Source organism: Cydia splendana, chromosome 26 (genome assembly GCF_910591565.1).
Source record: "Cydia splendana chromosome 26, ilCydSple1.2, whole genome shotgun sequence".
NCBI lineage: Eukaryota > Metazoa > Arthropoda > Insecta > Lepidoptera > Tortricidae > Cydia > Cydia splendana.
This window is the reverse complement of record NC_085985.1, coordinates 7357146-7379622: the sequence shown is the minus strand read 5'-3', so window position 1 is coordinate 7379622 and position 22477 is coordinate 7357146. Positions and strand designations below refer to the sequence as shown.

At 41.1% G+C, this 22477-nt stretch overlaps 1 protein-coding gene across 1 annotated transcript; it reads left to right on the top strand.

The window, feature by feature from the left end:
- The first annotated feature begins 2133 nt into the window (after positions 1–2133).
- Positions 2134–10455, top strand: LOC134803577 (zinc finger protein 883-like). The gene is made up of 5 exons (XM_063776377.1): positions 2134–2163; positions 6873–7014; positions 7370–7435; positions 8155–8285; positions 8394–10455. Exons 1-5 carry the CDS (start codon positions 2134–2136, stop codon positions 10041–10043), a joined length of 2019 nt encoding a protein of 672 aa, XP_063632447.1. The 3' UTR covers positions 10044–10455.
- Positions 10456–22477: the final 12022 nt, after the last annotated feature.

The window sequence follows — 22477 nt, the reverse complement described above, 5'->3', positions numbered from 1 at the left end:
ATAACCTCGAAACCAATCTGTTCCGTTATTTCACTCCATCTTTTCCAAATTATTGGCTAACTTACCCACAGACTCGTCGCCACTTGTGACGTCCACTGGTCACTAGGGGTAAGTTAGGGTGTTAAAGTAAACACTTAAATAAAGGTTGGAAATAGCCACCGGGTCACGCCCGCACGCGGAGAGTGACAGCTGACAAGCGCCCCTCCCCTCGCGCGGCCTGCCCCGCCGCTATACCGTTTAATCGTCACATGCACCACTTCTCAGCATCTGTGGCTGCCTTATGCAGTCCATTCCAGTGCATGAGCAGTGGTGCATCCATCTTACCTGCCAACGTTTTCAGGATGCTATTGGTACTGCCACACAGTCTCTGCATAAGTGACGCCGATCTGTTGCGTATAATTGCATAAAAGTCATCTGTGTGCGCCTCCGCGAACATTCCGGACGCACTACAGTGACGTGGCAGCCCCATTAGCATCCTGAAAACGTTGTTATATTGTATTCGTAGAGCATTGTACGCTCGCTGAGTATAGCCGGCCCACAGGCTGCAGGTGTAAAAAGATTGGCAAAAAGCTTTGAAAAGCGTCCTTTTCACGTCTTTGTTACACCTGGCAAACCTGCGCGCCAGCATATTTCCGCGAACGGCCAACGCTCTACGCTCCCTCTCTATGTCGAGGTCATCTGTTAGGTCCTCGGTGACCCAGTGACCAAGGTATTTGAACTTTTTAGTGACCCTGAGTGGTTCCCCGCCCAAGGTCACAGGAGGTACTGTTTTATAGAATTTTCTTCCTGCTTTGAAAACAAGTACCTCACTCTTTTTCCCATTGTACCTTAGCCCATGTCTCACCGAGTACCTCTCACAGATATCCAGCAACTCTTGAAGTGCACTCATGGATGGGCTCAACAACACCATATCATCAGCATAACTGATGTTATTTATGGATTTGCCATCCACGGAGCATCCGACATAGGCATTGTTGAGCTCATCCATAAGCTGGTTCACATATAGGTTAAACAACCTAGGGGAGGACAGCCCGCCCTGCCTTACTCCACATTCTAGACGGTATTCACCCGAGTGAACGCCCGCCCACCTGACCGAGTTGATCTGGTTCCCGTACCAAAACTTTAGGATCTCAATCAAATCCTCGGGGACACTGGTCTCATTTGTCAGCTTTTGCCAAAGTATATCATACGAAACCAGATCGAAGGCCTTCGATAAGTCTAAGAAGCAGGCGTTCACCGGTGTATCCCTGCTAGCATAGTACTGGACAGTGCTTTTCAGACACATAATAGCCGACTCTGTGGAAAGTCCGGGCCTAAACACAAACTGTGCGTCATTCAGTTTAATATGTTTAGCTAAGTGTCTGTCAAACAATCTGTCCAGCACTTTTGCCACAACGGTTGCCAATGATATTGGTCTATAATTTTTCACATCCGACACATCACCTGTTTTATTTTTAATGACTGGTACCACAATTGTCCTCATCAGGTCTGATGGTAGATAAGAATGATTAATACATAAGTTAAATAGTATTGTGAGTACTCGTGGCAGATGAATGCCAGCATTTTGCAAGTGCTCAATGCTGAGCCCGTCATGACCCGGTGACTTACCCCTCTTTTAATCTCCATCTGTACATCGTACTCAGTAAAACACACAGTCGACATGACGGGCTCAGCCTTGGGCCGATTCACAGACCTACCTAATGGCGATGTCACTTTAAAATTCTCCTTAAATAAATTAGCAATTTCAACGGGTGAGCACAGACCTTCGACGCTCACAGGCACACTCGGCCTGGGGCTTATACGATTTGTTTCCTTCCAGAATTGTTTAAAGTTTTTACCCGAATGATGCGATGCAAGTATGTCCATTTTAATTTGCTGTTGATTATTTTGGCACCATTTGAGCTTCGCTTTAAACACTTTCCGGGTCTCACGCATATGCGCGTATATTGGTCCATTAGAAGGTTTTCCAAACCGCATCCACTCATGAAACCCAAGCCTTGCCTGCCTATGTGCATCCCTAACATACTTATTCCAACCCGTTACATAGTACTTTCTCCCCCTACTATTGGCGAAGCCCGCCTCCGATGCATTACTTAATGTTTTAATAATGTCTTTATATAACAGATCTATGCAATGCCGGTGGCTCACCTCACAGCAGCGAGAGTCAGTACAATTTAACAGCGCCAACGGACAGTGTATGTTGCTCAGCTGCTTGTCACATAAGCTCTTATATAATGCGACTTGGTCGGCATCCCTTTCCCCCCATCGCACTCTGTTCGTGCCATCACAAGATATTTCAACTTTGGTTTTAAGAAGCTCCAGGTTACACTTAATTACCAGGGGAAAGTGATCAGACCATAATACGTCATGCAATACGCTGATGTCAACAATACCCTGCCACGCTGACTCGGTTACCACACAATGGTCTAGCCAACGCCTACAGTTTTGATGCGATTCACTGACAAAAGTGAAAGTTCCTGACGAAATTCCTAAATATTCTATATCAGCACATCGCCATCTTTGCTCAGAGCAAAAGTTCAGGAGCTCCGTACAAAACAGTTCGCCTGGGTGCGCGTTCAGGTCTCCTAAAATATACACAGACTCCACCTCCATTGTATCTATAACTGCACATATTTCACTCAGGCAGTCAGTAAACTCGGCCAGATTGTCTACTGAGTTGGTTGGCATGTACACAGAGAATATAAGAAGGTTACGGTCCTGTACTGTTATTTTTATAGCCGTTAGACGCACACTATTGCACTGAACTACCGATATGGGAAGGCGGATTTCCTCCAGAGAATACCCACACCACCGTAGGGTCTACCCCGCAGCACACCCGCCGACGAGTCTACTGCAGATTTCCCAGTATATGCAAAGTCGTTGTCTATTTTGCCTAAAAGCGGGACATCCTCATCCAGTATCCACAGTTCTTGCAGCGCAATTATATCGCAGGATTTACATAGTTGCCTAATACATTCAGTGGATCGCATCAAAGACTTACAATTATAACTAGCAAACATGCATGTTGTATTTGTTACACTTTCATCCTTATTCGTATTCACTTTTGGTTGTTATTCGCTCTGTCTCTCTTTTTGTTGTCAAAGTTAATAAATCTCCTAAAAGATATACCATCCGGCCAATTACCGCAATCCATAAAAATATGCAACTTATGTCTGGGCACGTAAATCTTGTACGCGTTGTAACCTTTCTCCCATTTCATTTGTATGGTTTCCAAGGTCACCGTCGTATTCGTTTTATCCCTTAATATACTTAATAATATAATATACTTAATAATATACTTCCAAATAAGAATACCCTAATAGCATTTTCTTGTAGGGATTCTGTTGGGCCTTTGTTTACGTATTAGTTGGGCAACCGTTATATTTGGCCGTACGATTTGCTGGAGGGCCCTCGACAAAGGCCCTCCCGAAGATTCCCAACAGAGGGCCATAAGAGTAATTTTTTCGTTGGGCCTATTTAAATAAATCATACAATTATTCAACGGTGGTGGTTTTGGTTGGGCCGTGGTTGGGCCTATACACATTTGTTTGATGGTTGGTTAATTGTTACATTTGGCCGTACGATTTGCTGGAGGGCCCTCGACAAAGGCCCTCCCGAAGATTCCCAACAGAGGGCCATTAGAGTAATTTTTTCGTTGGGCCTATTTAAATAAATCATACAATTATTCAACGGTGGTGGTTTTGGTTGGGCCGTGGTTGGGCCTATACACATTTGTTTGATGGTTGGTTAATTGTTACATTTGGCCGTATGGCTTGCTGTAGGGCCAACTGCAAAAAAATAAAAAAGGGCAATTTTTTCGTTGTGCTTCTGTTTGCAAATTCAACAATTACCCAACGGCAAGTCAGGTAGGTCGGTAGGTAGTCGTGCACCAGGTTGAAGGCCCAACACAGCTCGTCCCACAAAGGGCCAACATTGTAACTTTAACGTTGGGCCTTGTGTAGGATTCTTACAATTCTACCGTAGGTAAATAGTTGTGTAATTTATAGTGTGCCTACAGTCTAATTATGTAATGGGCTTTTGTTTACGAGTCCTACAGTTACCCTACGTTAAGTAAGTGGTTGTGTAATACGACGTTGGGCCTTTGCTGATAAATATTACAATTACACTACGGTAGGCATTGGTTGTATCCACATGAAGGCCCTAGGCTAGGCAGCAGCTGTTGTTAATCTTCTCTGTATCGTTCCAATTTTAGTATATGTACTGCCGAAGCAAGTACACTTACTATACACTCTAATTTGTATATATACTAACCGCACTTCGAAACTTCGTAAGCGAGATTTATGTTTTTTGAGATTTAAATTGAGAAAATGTTGGTAAAATACAATTTTTTAAATTTATGTATAAATTTTATAGTTATAGCTATTAGATTTATAAGTTACTTTTAAAAAATATTATGAGTATATCCGGAATAATCGAGAAAATAACTATAACTTCGATGTTTGGAGACAGTAACGCCATCTTGTGACGCCACAAGCAAACTCAACTGGTATTGTTGGGCATCAGTACCACAGCCAATGTTGGTAAATGCGATATTTGTGCTCACTGGGCCAACGAATGTTATCGTTGTTTAGCCACCGGTACCAAAATACACAAAGGCCCATTGTTAGGCGTCAGTGCCACAGCCAATGTTGGTAAATACGATATTTGTCATCATTGGGCCATCGGATGATATCTTTGACTAGCCAACGTTACCAAAATACACAAAAGCCCATTGTTGGGCATCCGTGCCACAGCCAATGTTGGTAAATGCGGTATTCGTCACCATTGGGCCAACGAATGTTATCGTTGTTTAGCGAACGGTAGCAAAATACACAAAGGCCCATTGTTGGGCCTCAATGCTACAGCCAATGTTGGTAAATGCGATATTTGTCGTCATTGGGCCATCGTATGATATCGTTGATTAGTCAACGTTACCAAAATAAACAAAGGCCCATTGTTGGGCATCAGTGCCACAGTCAATGTTGGTAAATGCGATATTTGTCATCATTGGGCCATCGGATGATATCGTTGATTAGCCAACGTTACCAAAATACACAAAGGCCTATTGTTGGGCATCAATACTACAGTCAATGTTGGTAAATGCGATATTTGTCGTCATTGGGCCATCGGATGATATCGTTGATTAGCCAACGTTACCAAAATAAACAAAGGCCCGTTGTTGGGCATCAATGCTACAGCCAATGTTGGTAATTGTGATATTTGTCGTCATTGGGCCATCGGATGATATCGTTGATTAGCCAACGTTACCAAAATAAACAAAGGCCCATTGTTGGGCATCAGTGCCACAGCCAATGTTGGTAAATGCGATTTTTGTCATCATTGGGCCATCGGATGATATCGTTGATTAGCCAACGTTACCAAAATACACAAAGGACCATTGTTGGGCATCAATGCTACAGCCAATGTTGGTAAATGCGATATTTGTCGTCATTGGGCCATCGGATGATATCGTCGATTAGCCCACGTTACCAAAATAAACAAAGGCCCATTGTTGGGTATCAGTGCCACAGCCAATGTTGGTAAATGCGATATTTATCATCATTGGGCCATCGGATGATATCGTTGATTAGCCAACGTTACCAAAATACACAAAGGCCCATTGTTAGGCATCAATGCTACAGCCAATGTTGTTAAATGCGATATTTGTCGTCATTGGGCCATCGGATGATATCGTCGATTAGCCAACGTTACCAAAATAAACAAAGGCCCATTGTTGGGTATCAGTGCCACAGCCAATGTTGGTAAATGCGATATTTGTCATCATTGGGCCATCGGATGATATCCTTGACTAGCCAACGTTACCAAAATACACAAAGGCCCATTGTTGGGCATCCGTGCCACAGCCAATGTTGGTAAATGCGGTATTCGTCACCATTGGGCCAACGAATGTTATCGTTGTTTAGCGAACGGTAGCAAAATACACAAAGGCCCATTGTTGGGCATCACTGCCACTGCCAATGTTGGTAAATGCGATATATGTCATCATTGGGCCAACGAATATTATCGTAGTTTAGCCAACGGTACCAAAATACACAAAGGCCCATTGTTGGGCATCTGTGCCACAGCGAATGTTGGTAAATGCGATGGTGGGCCAATACAAAATTAATGTTGGCTACGGAACGAACCTCATCCCAACGTTTTCCCTACCGTTGGCACCGTGGGCCCCAACGAAAATGCTACTAGGGTATATTCTGTAGAAAACTTAATTAAGCCTATAAAATTACCTAAACATACTAAACTAGTAGCAGCTTTAGGTTTGTTCATATTGTTAGTTAAGTTGTTCCTCTTTTATAGAAATCTGCGGATAGCTGCTTCATTGAAGGATCTTCATCTCTTATTGACAAAAACTACGCTAGTTCCATCTCTTACTTATAAATAACATAGGATACTATTGTTGTTGTTGATTCCTGAACTAACATCTTAATTTTCTATAAATAATCTTTTCTTTGTTTTAAATCATATTCTATATAAGAAAAAGCACAGCTTTTCCACTTATTTTTGGCAGTTTGTACAGAAATTGCACAGTGATATTTAGAAGGCAGCTGAGTTTTGGGTGTATAATAGTTTATATGTAACATTTTTACTTAACAACATACAAATCAGCTTGACTCAGTTTAGCTGTCTAGTCCATAATTTACACTCACTATAAGATTTTCATTTAGAGATGGGCCGAATATGGAGTTCTTACTGAACCAAATGTTCAGCTGAATATGAACATAAGAAAACTTGCCAAATACTGAATATTCCGCCCACTACCTCAGTTAAACAGTAGCCCTATAACTTTGCTGTCAGTCTTGTGTGCCAAGAATACAGACATAAATTGGCAGAAACAAATATACTACATTTTGCAGCTGACACCAAGCAACAATGGCAGGAGTGGTATCTGCGAGGTGTGTCTGGGGCGGCTGCGGGAGGCGTGCCACTTCAAGATGCAGGTGCAGCAGTGCCAGGCCGAGCTGCAGGAGAGGTTAGAGGGAGGACTGAGGGTCAAAGGTAAATATTAACCTTGATATCAAGTTATTTGTAATCACAGTCCCATTATCATCATTTCAGGATGTGATGATGGCATTATGGAGAAATCGAGGGAATACTTCAATGTTATAGGCATTAGGCACACCTATAATGATCTTCAATTGTGTATTTTTATAGTAATTTATGCATACTCATATTGTTTGGTGCCAGCAAGTCATTCTGTGGCTATTTATCACATATTTAGTTACTTTTGTTTGCCATATATCAATGAAATATTTCGAACACGAATATTTGAAAAAAATACCGCCAAATATAAACTGTTTCTGTTGTTTACTTTAGATGCTTGTTTAAAAATTTATTACATGTTATATTTTAGACGAGGAAGACTTGGTTGAACCACCTGAAGATGGCGCGTGCAGCGAGCCTTCCGAGCCGCCTCTACGTAAGTATCTAAAGTGGTATTCAGAACTTGGTAGAATAAATTGACAGCAGTTATAAAAGGAAACGAATTGAGCGCTACTTACAGGAAGACGTGCAGCTTCCATGCCAAGTATTATTTGATATATATGCAATAGCTCATATGTGGACAAAGACAACAAAGATAACATATCCGGGTTAAAGTGTGTGATGGGAGCTTGGAAGGAGGAACCCTAGATCTAACAGCAAAAAAACGAGAGGGCTAAGGGCGTCCGATACCTCGCACGTGTGCACGGAGCGGGCGAGCGGGTGAGCGAACAATAGCAGCGCCGCTAACAGACGCATGATATATATTGCGTTACCTATAATAACAACGTTATCTGCCTCTTTACCGGTCTTACTCTGGTCTTGCATATTTTGATTTTCTAGGTTCATGGTAGACACTTCCTCAGGTATGCGATTCCAGCGTGGGGCACGAACTAAATCACTTTTAAGTTGCCACGTAATAATAAACAATAATCAAGGAAAGATTATCTGGCATCGCTAAACTGATAATAAGAATAAACAAAAGTGAGATATTATTACGTACTAGCGATCTATTCTTAGAGCAGATTTCTGCAATTTATTAACCGGCCACCTAAAATAATGATGACGTAGCTTGTGTAACGCCATGTCTCAGAATGCTATACCTGGCGCAGGTATTATTGCATCATGGCTCACTCTAATGTGAATATGTCGTTTCAGTGTCTTCAGCCGGCGAGTACGGAGTTAGCTCGGCGCCTCTGTCCCTGCGCTGTAGGCAGCAGCTCGCGCTGGCGTGCTCCGTGAGGCTCGAGCGCCTCCGCCACTCCCCGCGCGCGAGCCAGCCGTGGCCCGTAACGTCACACCGCGAGCCGAGCCCTGCCAGCAGTGTGCAGGACGTGACATCACACCGCGAGCCGAGCCCCGCCAGCAGTGTGCAGGACGTGACGTCACACCGCGAGCCGAGCCCAGCCAGCAGTGTGCAGGACGTGACGTCACACCGCGAGCCGAGCCCCGCCAGCAGTGTACAGGACGTGACATCACACCGCGAGCCGAGCCCCGCCAGCAGTGTGCAGGACGTGACGTCATACCGCGAGCCGAGCCCAGCCAACAGTGTGCAGGACGTGACGTCACACCGCGAGCCGAGCCCCGCCAGCAGTGTGCAGGACGTGACGTCACACCGCGTGCCGAGCCCCGCCAACAGTGTGCAGGACGTGACGTCACACCGCGAGCCGAGCCCCGCCAACAGTGTGCAGGACGTGACGTCACACCGCGAGCCGAGCTCCGCCAGCAGTGTGCAGGACGTGCCCGCTTACACACCCGCCGAGGAACAAGCCCAAACACACGATACTCGCCCTACACACACCACACACAGCTCTAGTTTAATCACACATCAACAACACCATATCGCACCACAAACGAATAAGAAGACCTACTATTGCGATATGTGTAGTCAGCAATTTACGTCTAAACTTACTTTAATCCGACATATCGGAACACATAAACTGCTGGAACCTTATCCATGCGGAGTTTGTAAAGAAACATTTGCAAATAGATTAACATTGGATAAGCATTTAAGATTTCACTCTGCAGAGACACCGCACGTGTGTGACGTATGCAACAAGCTATTTGCAACAAGAACCTCTTTAAATCAACATAGAAAAATTCACACTCTAGGGAAACCATACAAATGTAAAGAATGTAACAAGCAATTTAGAAGAAAATATCATTTAGAGACCCACAAAAGAGTCCATAGTGGCGTGAAACCATACAAATGTAAAGAATGTAACAAGCAATTCAAAGGAAGAGATGGTTTAAAATACCACGAAAGAGTCCATAGTGGCGTGAAACCATACAAATGTAAAAAATGTAACAAGGAATTCACACAAAAAAATCATTTAGTTATCCACGAAAGAGTCCATAGTGGCGTGAAACCATACAAATGTAATGAATGTAACAAAGAATTCACACAAAAATATTATTTAGTTATCCATGAAAGAATCCATAGTGGAATAAAACCATACAAATGTAAAGAATGTAACAAGCAATTTACAAGAAAAGATCATTTAAAGTACCACGAAAGAGTCCATAGTGGCGTGAAACCATACAAATGTAAAGAATGTAACAAAGAATTTATACTAAAAAATTATTTAGTTATCCACGAAAGAATCCATAGTGGAATAAAACCATACAAATGTAATGAATGTGACAAAGAATTCACACAAAAATATCATTTAGTTATCCATGAAAGAATCCATAGTGGAATGAAACCATTCAAATGTAAAGAATGTAACAAGCAATTTACAAGAAAAGATCATTTAAATATCCACAAAAGATTCCATAGTGACGTGAAACCATACAAATGTAATGAACGTAACCAGCAATTAAGTCAAGAATATAGTTTAGAGACACATAAAATGAGTCACATCGGAGAGAAGCCGTATAGATGTGAAGAATGTAACAACCACTTTACATTAAAATCTGAATTAGAGAGACATAAAAAAATACATACCGATGAACAATCATACGAATGCGAAATATGTGAAACACTTTTTTTTGATGAAATAAGTTTAATGAAACATTTTGAAACACATATATCCAGGATACCATAACTTTGTTGTTTCTTAAAATGGTTTAGAATAGAATAGAATATCGTTTATTGCACCATGGTAAAAACAAGTTGTTACAAAATAATGGTATCTCATGGACCCTAATAGGGTATGGCAAACATTTCCTTAATATAAGTAGGTACATATTAAGAACAAATCAAAACTACAAACTAGCTTTATAATTTTAGGAGATCAAAACTTACTTATTTACTATTAACTAAATTATTTAACAAAACTGTCAGTGAGAAAATCAGTTACTGAATAATATGCTTTTTCAGCAAGGAACGATTTCAACTTCTTTGTATACGAAGTGTCACTTTCCTCTGATTTTAAATAATTTGGGAGGTGATTATAATATTTTACTGCCGCATAATGAGGGCTTTTGCGGTATATTTCTAATTTTGGCTGGGGTAATTCAAGTTTGTATTTTTGTCTTTTATTCTGTATCTCTTTGAACAAATGTATGTTTTTTCTTACATATATGCATAGCTCTAAGATGTAAAGGCATGGAAGAGTGAGTATGCCGTGTTTGATGAAATAAGGTTTGCAGCTATCCCAATTTCGGATTCCGACTAGCACACGAACGCATTTTTATAATTATAATAGCTCAGTTTAATGTGGTTATTCCATCGACAGAGACGTAGCTATACATAGTGATTTATTTGGATTCAGTCAGCAGAATCTCACTCCACTGCTATTTACTTCACCATATTGCTAGTACATTTCCGTAGACAAAATATCGTAAAGTCAACCGCGTGAAGATTTTTATTATCTTATCTGTGAACCACATTTTTGAACCACAACTGTTAGAAGTTTTTCGTAAAGTTATGGAGTTACGAAAAGCGCGGGGCATTGAACATACTGATCAACTCTGTTGCCCTGGCCGCGTAGCCAAGATGCCAATCGCTTACGCTCCGTAGCGATCGAAACGCAACTGTCACTGTCACACTAATATGGAGGAGTGATAGAGAGACATAATGCTTTTCGTTGTCGAAGCGATAGCGATTGTAACTTTGGCTAGGCTGGCTGTACCTCTACCCTGAGTTACGATCGCTTATGTCTATATTTCAGTTGCACATGTAAATACAGACGTGCCAGTTGCGGAGAGTTTCGAAAAGTTCTCGGAAATTTCATGATTTTTTTTTTAGGAATCAATAGAATTTTTCCTGGAAATGGGAAATTTCGATTCCCGTACAAAAATATGGGAAGTTTCCGAAATTTTACCATGAGGAAATTTCGCAAGCCAATAAAGTTTTCGACGGCACTTCAGTACATGTTCATTACTGGGTCACTAAGAAGGAAAACGCCGATTTTCTTGTTTGCTAAGTGTAGATGTGTGATATTTCCACGGCGGCGGCCGGATCACAATGGCGGACGCTTTCTTTTTATGTTCTAAGGATTCTTTACAAATTTGGCTACGAGCCTTGTCCGGCGATGGGACTCCTTTAGTTGATCTAAACAATGCCCATAAAGGAACACTCTTGAAGGGCGCAGGCTCTCCGGGACAGTGTTTGTACAGTCAACCAATTTGATTCCCATAGGCCACTATAAAACCTTGTCTCTGTAACTACTACATAAATGACATACTACACTCAATAAGCACTGGCGTAGAGGATGAACAAATTGTATCATTATGACATGGTTCTACATGTAGTGACCTTGGAATCAAATTGGCTGACTGTAGGTACATATGCGCGGTGACAAACGTCATGTCATTCATTCATTCTTTTAAAATTATGGCTTCAGCCCATTGGGGCTATTTCGCCAGTATCAAGGTCGTAGTAGCAGGGTAATACGATTGAAAGTGTACGGTTAGTACAAGACAGTGTACGGTGATTTAGCTCTTGTAAAGCGATAGCGGGCTTTACAAGAAACACGTGGACAACCGGCCGTTGACTCCAAAATGATGGTTAAACGTGCTTCAAGATTAATTCTCCATTCACTGCACACTACCACATTAGTTTACTATATAATAGGCTATCGATATTACACTTTAAACAATATTAATGAGCAAAAAACAAAGCAATTGATCACGATGCGTGACCATCAAGATGGCGCTTGAACCGGACCCACACGTCATGTCATTTGAGGATACTTTATAGCAAACTAATGTACACAGTTTATATTATTATTAATTATAACGAGAGAAGCGTCAGTCATATTACTCATATTGGTATTACTGTGTTATAGTTTTATTTCCGATTCGTTTTACTTTGTAATATAAATATGTTGAGTGTATTGCAATAAAATCTCAATAATTATTATATGCACGATTACGAACCGTGAAATAAATTGGTTTACTATCAATTATTTGTTTTTTTTTACCCAGTCGCCAGTAGGTGTGGTATTCATAGGTTTAAAGTATGAATATTGTAGATTGATATTTTAATTAAAGCGTGTCTTAATACTCAAGAAGGAAGGAAAATATTGCATTCAGAAATAATATTATGTGGCTTTCCAGAAGGTATCTTATGCTCCGTGTACAGGAACCTTTTCCTATGGAAAGCCGCTTAAGTGATTGCGTAAATTATAGCTGGTCAAGCAAATCTAGTCAGTAGAAAAAGGCGCGAAATTCAAATTGTCTATGGGACGATAACCCTTAGCGCCTACATTTTTTAAATTTGCCGCCTTTTTCTACTGACAAGATTTGCTTGACCAGCTATATTTAGGAACATTTCGAAAGACTGGCCACACACGCACGAAATTACATAATATGTAATTTCGTGCGTGTGTGGCCGTGGGTGGTATAAATTAATAAGTTTAACGAATTGAATGAACTGACACAGATCAGATTTTGAAGTTAATACGAGAGGGGTTCCTCAAGGCAGTGTCTTAGGGCCGCTACTTTTTGTTCTATACATTAACGATCTACCGTTAGTAACGAAACACCAAACGATCATGTTTACTGATGACATATCGATTATCGTTACAAATACAAATAAATCAGAGGCACATGAAACAGTAATCAATAATGCAATCAGGGATATAAGTAATTGGATAGAAGCAAATGATTTAAAAATTAATATTGAAAAAACAAGTTGTGTTCAATGTTCAACTTATAAAGCAGAGCGTGTCCCATTGAAAGTAAATTATAAGGGACAAACCATAAATAACAACGACGCCGTTAACTTTTTGGGTATAACACTTGACATATTTTGTAATTGGAAGGAACAAATTGACAATGTATGTAATAAACTAAACAGGTTTGTCTTCGCTCTCTGTTTAAACAACAGATTGCATCAGCGCATCGCGCTGATCCACGCAGATCAATCTAGGGCATAAGCCAGCAGAAACATATTGTCTTAGTTGCACTTTACACGGATGGAATACAAATAAGATTTACATATGTGTGCTATAGGTAAAGTTGTGTATATAAAGAAAGGTAAATTGTAAATAAATCAGATACCAATTGTCCGTTGGTGTTTCACTACCTCCATACCCAAAAACCTCTGCTTGCTCAGGGCGACACTCTGAGAGTAGAGGCTCCCATCCACCACCTTTTTACAGGAACCCTTGCTGTGGCATAAGACTCCTTCAGCCTTAATCGGTCGCTTGAGCCTGGGCGATCGGCAGCAAGTATCCATCCAAACCACCTTGATCCCCCCCCCCGTAGGGAATCCGTCTGTTACCGATAGGTCTCCCGGTACAGACATCCTTGTCATAGAATAAGTTAGGGCTAGGGAAGTAGGGACTTAGGCCAATAGGATCCCTTGCTATCGCCTCCCACCTTATTTTATGCAGTCTGTGCAGGCACATGCAACGCCTGAGTACCATTTGATTCCATATCGTTTCAGTCCATTTAGTAATACAGGTACTCGGCCTTAGCGTGTGGCTGTACATAAAATGATTCAACAATTGAGCATTAGCGAAAACAATTACGACACCGCGTGGGAATTGTTGACGCAGCGTTATGAGAATGAACGACTAATCAGTTCGAAGTTTATTGTCAAGTTGCTTGACTTACCTACAATAGAACGGCCTAGCGCTGTTAAAATAAAAAATTCACAGATTTCGTGCCTCACACGACTATCGAGCACATTGGAAATGAATCTACGGAATTCGAAAAAATATTGTCGCTGAGCGACGAGAAAGTCTGGATAAGGAAAAAGTTACAAAATAAAACTACAACGTTGAATGATAATTATTTTATTCTTAGACTAACACAAGTATCCTGGACATAACGCATGTGAACAAACAAATTGCAAAATTTCCACACGCGTATCCAAGTTTGAATAATTGTCGCCGTGGCGCATAAGTATAGGTACATATTTCATTTTTCGATTAATAAGCAGGATATATTAATGTTCAAAGTACAAGAAAATTATTACACGGCAAATCCGTAGTCAACTCGAGAAGTGGTGATCGGCAGCGGCGCCAGCGGCCCATTTGCTGCAAGATATGAAATTTTCTTGACAGCAGTTTGACGCGACGAGAGATGACCATAACAGCGTTTGTCTATGTTGCACCAAACCTGAGTTCCAATAGGTACTACCAGGGTTCAGCATCAGCTATCTTGGGTAATGCTCATCATGACGAATCGGGTGTCCAAAACAGCGTGTGCCTATGTTGCACCAAACCTGAGTTCCGCTAGGTACAACCAGGGTTCAGCATCAGCTCTATCTTGGGTACTACTCTCCTAAGTGCTCATCGAGACGAGTCCGATGACCAAAACAGCGTGTGTTTATGTTGTATTAAACCCGAGCTCCACTAGGTACTGCCAGGGTTCAGCATCAGCTATCTGCTAGCAGTCGCCAGCAACATGCTGAGGTGCGACCAGTTTTTATTTTGTGTTTCTCCCTCTCCCTCTCCCTCTCCCTCTCCCTCTCCCTCTCCCTCTCCCTCTCCCTCTCCCTCTCCCTCTCCCTCTCCCTCTCCCTCTCCCTCTCCCTCTCCCTCTCCCTCTCCCTCTCCCTCTCCCTCTCCCTCTCCCTCTCCCTCTCCCTCTCCCTCTCCCTCTCCCTCTCCCTCTCCCTCTCCCTCTCCCTCTCCCTCTCCCTCTCCCACTCCCTCTCCCTCTCCCTCTCCCTCTCCCTCTCCCTCTCCCTCTCCCTCTCCCTCTCCCTCTCCCTCTCCCTCTCCCTCTCCCTCTCCCTCTCCCTCTATCTCTATTTCTATTTCCACCACCACAAGCATGCATAGATTGTCGAATAATGCGTTATCTACGCCCGTCTCAAACAGGATAGAGATAGAGTTAGACCAAGAAAAATCTGCAGCGATTTTGAAAGCCCACGCAGTGCAAGTGTTATTCTGCCGTCATAATCCCGATAATTCACAACAAACACCGATAACGAACTCTGCGAAACATGAAGTCATAAATGTCCTGTGAAAAATGTCGTTCTGACTATTTGACTATTTTAAGGTTAGGCTACAGGGCAAACCCTTAACCCGATCGTCTTTGTTTTAGGCTCAAATTGTAGCTGACTAAATTGTCCAGAGCCGTTTTTCTCAAATTTTTGATATCATTCTTCGTTTCCAAATTATCGAGCACCAAAATCAAAAATTCGGAAAAAATTGAATTTTATTTTCACTATTTCGACCATAACTTTTTTTGTTTTTGACTTTCTCGAATAATTATTTTTGCACCTTACAGCTCTCGTGATTATGCGTCTTTTGAGCCTATTTTTTAATATCATATCTTCACAACTTTCCGAGATATAAGGGGATCGCACTTTTTCGTGAAATCGGACCGTATACTGGAGCGATCGAAAAGACATTTCCAATGTCAAAACATGTTTGATACAATAAAGGAGAGTTTAGCCGCATTAACGAACCAAGGAGTGAATACGTCACACTGGGATCCGATTTTAACTCGTATCATCAGTCGAAAATGGAACGCTGAGACCAATAGCATTTATGAACTAGCCTTGGAAACACCAAACAAAAATCAGAGTTTAACCGAAATAAAAAAGATTTAAATGTTTGGAAACTGCAACCCAGATCACTTCCGCACAGACACCGAAAGGGAATGGAATTACTACTTTGCAGATTGTACAGTCAGACAAAGCACACGGCCAAAACTGCTGGTACTGTCAGAATGAGGACCACAAGATTTATTCTTGTGCAAAGTTTAAATTGCTAAGTATTCCCGAGCGCCTTAAGGTGATTCGAGACCGAAAAAAACGTTACAACTGCATAAATCATGACTCGGCAGAAAAATGTAACAGTACAATGTTGTGTCATTTTTGCAACAAACCCCATCACTCGATGATTCATCAAGCCCAGGTCCAATGATATGAGAACAACCAACCAACTAACCAACCAACCAACCAACCACCAACCAACCAACCACCAACCAACCAAACCACCACCACCAACCAACTAACCAACCAATCAACCAACTATCCAACCAACCAACCACCAACCAACCAACCACCAAACAACCAAACACCACCAACCAACCACCAACCAACCAACCAACCAGCCAACCAACCACCAACCAACCAACCACCACCAACCAACCCACCAACCAACCAACCACCGTTCTCAAGACAAGCCAACTTTTCATTAAATACAAACGAAACAATCAATCAAATAGAAGATATAACCAGAGATGAGGAAGTTCTTGACAGCTCCAGAGACATTTAAACATCTCACTAGTAACGAGAATTTACTCCAAAAACAATTAGGCAATACAATTTGGAAACAGATACAAAGTAACTCAGTAGCAATTAGTCTCGGTTCGTCGTTATAGCAGTCTTTATTCTAATAATACTAACAGTTTGTTATGGTCCACATGTCCTGTTGCACATTCGTTCCTGCACAACCAGCCAGCGGTCTGCTCCACTGTCCGCCGCCCCCGCCAGGTCGGCTCCACCGAAACCCAAGCGCCACAGAACAAACCCAACGGCCAACAACAGCAGCCAGTTCGAAGAAATAGAGTTACGTCCGATACAGCCGCTATAGAGCAGCTTCCCATCATCCTCGCTGCCTTCGGGAGTCGCCAGGATGTTTAAACAACAGATTGCATCAGCGCATCGCGCTGATCCACGCAGTTCAATCTAGGGCATAAGCCAGCAGAAACATATTGTCTTAGTTGCACTTTACACGGATGGAATACAAATAAGATTTACATATGTGTGCTATAGGTAAAGTTGTGTATATAAAGAAAGGTAAATTGTAAATAAATCAGATACCAATTGTCCGTTGGTGTTTCACTACCTCCATACCCAAAAACCTCTGCTTGCTCAGGGCGACACTCTGAGAGTAGAGGCTCCCATCCACCACCTTTTTACAGGAACCCTTGCTGTGGCATAAGACTCCTTCAGCCTTAATCGGTCGCTTGAGCCTGGGCGATCGGCAGCAAGTATCCATCCAAACCACCTTGATCCCCCCCCCCCCCCCCGTAGGGAATCCGTCTGTTACCGATAGGTCTCCCGGTACCGACATCCTTGTCATAGAATAAGTTAGGGCTAGGGAAGTAGGGACTTAGGCCAATAGGATCCCTTGCTATCGCCTCCCACCTTATTTTATGCAGTCTGTGCAGGCACATGCAACGCCTGAGTACCATTTGATTCCATATCGTTTCAGTCCATTTAGTAATACAGGTACTCGGCCTTAGCGTGTGGCTGTACACTCTCAAAAGGTTAAGAAGTGTAGCAGGGGAACCAACCGCCATAACAGCGTATCATTGGTTACGTTTCGTCGCTTCTCCGTTACGGAATCATCATATGGGGCAACTCGACAAATATAGATAGAGCTTTTTTTAGTTCAGAAGAGATGTGTACGCGCGATTTGTGGGGAAGACCCCTTAGCCCCATGTAAACCACTATTTAAAAGGCTTAATTTAATATATTGACCCTCACGAGCATTTATATACTGGAGCATGCAAAGTTTGTTACAAATAATCCTGACATGTTCTCCAAACCAGTTCAAAATCCAAACTTACGTGCACGTGATTTATTTCGTGTTACGAAACCTATATCAAAAACAGCCTTAAATAGTAAAAATTGCTACATAATGTCCATTAAAATCTATAATCATATACCTCAACAAATCAGAGTTCTGCCTTACAAGTTGTTTTTAGTGAAGCTTCGGTGTTGGCTAAGGGAAAAATGTTTTTACAATATAAAAGAATATTTTGATATATGCTTCTAATTGCATTAAATAATGAAATGAACAAAAGAAAGGCAAATTGATATTCTTTTTATTTTATAATACTGGTATTTTGCCTCCGGTTTTTTTTATTTTTTTTTGATAATTATAATTGTATGTTACTATACTGGGTCAAGCAGATCTTGTCAGTAGAAAAAGGCGGCAAATTTGAAAAATGTAGGCGCGAAAGGATATCGTCCCATAGAAAATTTGAATTTCGCGCCTTTTTCTACTGACAAGATTTGCTTGACCATCTATATTTTATACTGTTTATATTTAATTAAGCAAGCAAGTTTTAAGCTTGACATGTTATATTATATTTCTTTGACGGTTTTATGGCAATATGCTCGTGTATAAATGTAAATATTTACCAATTTTAACTTAAGTATAAAATATGTCTTGAGTTAACATTTTCATGTGCTATGTGAATTAAAATGTTCTAGATGTATTACGTATAGTGTAAAGTTTTGCATGCCTATATAGTGGTGAATTATGTTGAACTACCAAATCAATGTCCACCATCTACAATGTACCATAATTCTAGCAAATAAATACTTTGCTATGACTATGACTATGCAGCGCTATGCATTTGTAGAACGACGTCCCGTTTCCACCCGTCACTCTGCACGGAAATCGAATGAAAATTCCGAACGTTTGCTTACCATGCTTTAGCCCCCATTCGCACGACAGCTTTTTCATCGCGCGTTAAAAAAGCGCTTGAATCTGTTCGCACTCTAAATTCGACTTATCGACCAAAGCTTAAAGTCTAAAATCCAACAACACTGGATAAAAAGCGCCACCGCTGTCGTGTGAATACATAAATGGTTATCCATTTGTGTCATTCAAACGCTTTTTTAACGCGCGTTGAAAAAGCTGTCGTGCGAACGGGGCCTAAGGCCCCTGTACACAATGGGCCAGTCTGGGGGACGCATTTATGCGTTAGAGGGAGCAAGTGATATTGCTATCTCATTCTACCGCATGGCTGCGTCCCTTGGACTGGCCGCCGCTGGCCCATTGTGTACTGGGGCCTTTAGGCGCCGTTCGCACGGCAGCTTTTTCAACGCGCGTTGAAAAAGCGTTTGAATGACGCAAATGGATAACCATGTATGTATTCACACGAAGGCGGTTTTTAAGCGCGGCGCTTTTTTATCGAGCACTGTTCGATTTTCGGCGTTGAGCGTTGGCGTCAAATTGAATAGAGCATACGAAATAGCAAATAAAGTATGGCTTTGCTGAGATGCGTACGTGGCAGTACGACCCACAAGTGATTTTTAAGCGTTCATATGAACACAAATATTGGAAACGGTAAAAAAGCGCCAACGTCGGGTTTTAACGCAACGCTTTTTAAGCTGTCGTGCGAATGGGGCCTGAGGCCCCGTTCGCACGGCAGCTTTTTCAACGCGCGTTAAAAAAGCGTTTGAATGACACAAATGGATAACCATGTATGTATTCACACGAAGGCGGTTTTTAAGCGCGGCGCTTTTTTATCGAGCACTGTTCGATTTTTGGCGTTGAGCGTTGGCGTCAAATTGAATAGAGCATACGGAACTCCGTGTATCTGTTCTCACAAGCGTTAAAAAAGCGCCGGCGCTGCTGTCAGTTGGCTGTCAAGTCTAAATTTTTGGTGTCAATCGTCAAGATTATTATTAGTTTCAACTTAAAAATGTCAACTTATGCTTACAAATTCCTGAAATATTCAAGCTATATTCAAATAATACGTCGTAATAGCAAATAAAGTATGGCTTTGCTGAGATGCGTACGTGGCAGTACGACTCACAAGTGATTTTTAAGCGTTCATATGAACACAAATATTGGAAACGGTAAAAAAGCGCCAACGTCGGGTTTTAACGCAACGCTTTTTAAGCTGTCGTGCGAATGGGGCCTAAAGGAATCAATTTATCAAACAGAATTTAAATGTTTGTATCAAATATCTGAACGCAGCGGTTACGCTCCCGCGCACAGCTGTCACTGTCAACTCATAGCAATCATATATGGTCGACCTTCACCAATTTGTCTGACGGATGAAACGATGGATGAAACCAAAGAGTAAAGTAAGTAATATAGGTAAAGAGAGCCCTCTTGAAGCATTTTATGGAAACTCATTTGAAAGCGCCATCTCTGATTCTCCCCCGAAACTAAGTATGTATGTGTGCGTGTACAACTACATATGCATCCATATGTGTACTTTCGTCCCACATAATATTAGGTCTACTTGGTCGGTTTACAAGTCCATTTTTGATTGGTTTCTTGTAACAAATAACTGTAATTGTTTACAAGAAGTCAAACAAAAAATGTACTTGTAAACCGCCCAAGTAGACCTAACATTGTATCCCTATGGGTCGAAGCGTATTCGCAAGGGCCCCCGAAAACAATAAGATAAGATAATAAGATAAGATAAGACGTAACATTATGTGGAAAACGTTAATGTTACCAATAATGGAATAGAAAAAAAAAAACAGAATATTAAAGTAAATATGTTTATTACTTTCATTTTGTTGATAGCGTAAGTAATACAATAAGTGTAGGGAAAATAGTAACAGAGACAATAGAATAAGTGTACTCGTAAAGAAGCAAACTTGTTGTTTACCTCTCGTGCTTATATTGCGCTGCAGTCGCCGCGGGTTATTAACCCCGCTTTTGTTTAATTCCTAAAAATAGTATAAGTTACATTTAAGTGAAAAAAAGTGTTTTAGATGATAGACTAAAGTGTAATTGATAACAGTAAATGTTATCTAAAAAAACAATAGTGATACAACGACGCTGCGAGTTCAAATAGTGTACCCGTACTTGAAGCTCTTAATTTGTGACTTTTTACGTAATAACTACAATATTATTCCACCTATCTCATTACAGTGATTAAGAACAGTGTCTACATACGTATATAAACAAAGGTTCTTGCTCACAATTAATGTAAATATCGAGAAAATTCAAATTACATAACAGCCGCCGAAAGGACGCTACCTAGTACGGTCAATGACCTTTAGCCAAAACTTTGTAGATATTGTAAATAAATAACATATAGGTGAACAGGATTGTTTATAAGTGCAGTGTAATTATAATTTCTGTGTTTTGACAATATTGACATCATCAATAAAGTGAATTAAGTACCTAGCAAACATATTTTGAAAATATTGAACTTAAAGTTGCCGCTTAAAACTTTACGTAATAAGTCGATCAAAAACAGTGTTTACATACTTACACAAACGAGGATTTACACTCAGTATTAGTGTAAATATAATAACTGCCGCCGAAAAGACGTTATACCTACTAAGGTTAAAGACCTATAGTCAAAACTTTGTGAATAAGTGTAAATAAATAAACAACCCACACGCCCAATTCAAAAGCAGTGTATTTTGAAGTGACGTGACAATACAGGACCTAAGTGGATTTTTTTAAAGAAAGTTTGCATTAAATAACCTGGTGAAGAATCTAAACAATAATTTGAATTTCCAACTGCCGCCAGAACCCACGCCAATTCAACTTTCGCAAACAATATTTCCCGCTATTCTTCATTAGACTACTTGCCTATAGAGGGCCCTGATTTCAAACGTCAAGATTTAGCTACAGATGACCCCAAGATAAATCCTGATCCTAAAAACTACCTGCTACTAGAGGGCGCTGATTTCAATTTAAGTATAATTGACATATTTTTATAGTTCATTTAGGAGTAGCCAAGATGACGCTGCTGCGTCAACTTCGATCCCGCAGGGCGTTAATATCGTTCTGATTACAAGAGAGCTACTCAATACTAGAGGGCGCTAACCTCATAACGGTAAAATCGATATATAGCCACACCTATAGAGGGTGCTAGTAATAAGAAATAAATACAACATTTTTGATTCGATACAAAATGGGTAATCCTGGAAAATGTGACAAATGTGATTCAAGAATCTCGAGTAGGCGTTCTCTTGATTGTGCCACCTGTAGTCTTAGATACTGCATAGAATGCCTGGAACGCACTGGAGTAGGCAGTAAGCGATATGCATTAATGACAATCGAGAATAAGAAAAGCTGGAAGTGCCGCAGTTGTTGCGAACAGTTTCAAACAATAAAATCCAGTACTCCCAAACCTGGAACATCTAAATTACCCCGCCCAGTATACCCACCAACAAATAAAAAAAACATTAAAAAACAAAAGCCCAGTGAGGACGACTCAACTTTAACCAGCTCACCCGTGAATAGCACATCACCCAGTCAATTAGGAGACACAATTATTTCTCAAGCAGATACAACAATAACTCCAAATAAACCAGCTACGACATCTACACCTGACATGATCACGGTAAGAAAATATAACATTCCAGTGCAAAACTCTTTTGATTCTCTCTCCCAAGAAGATTCATTCG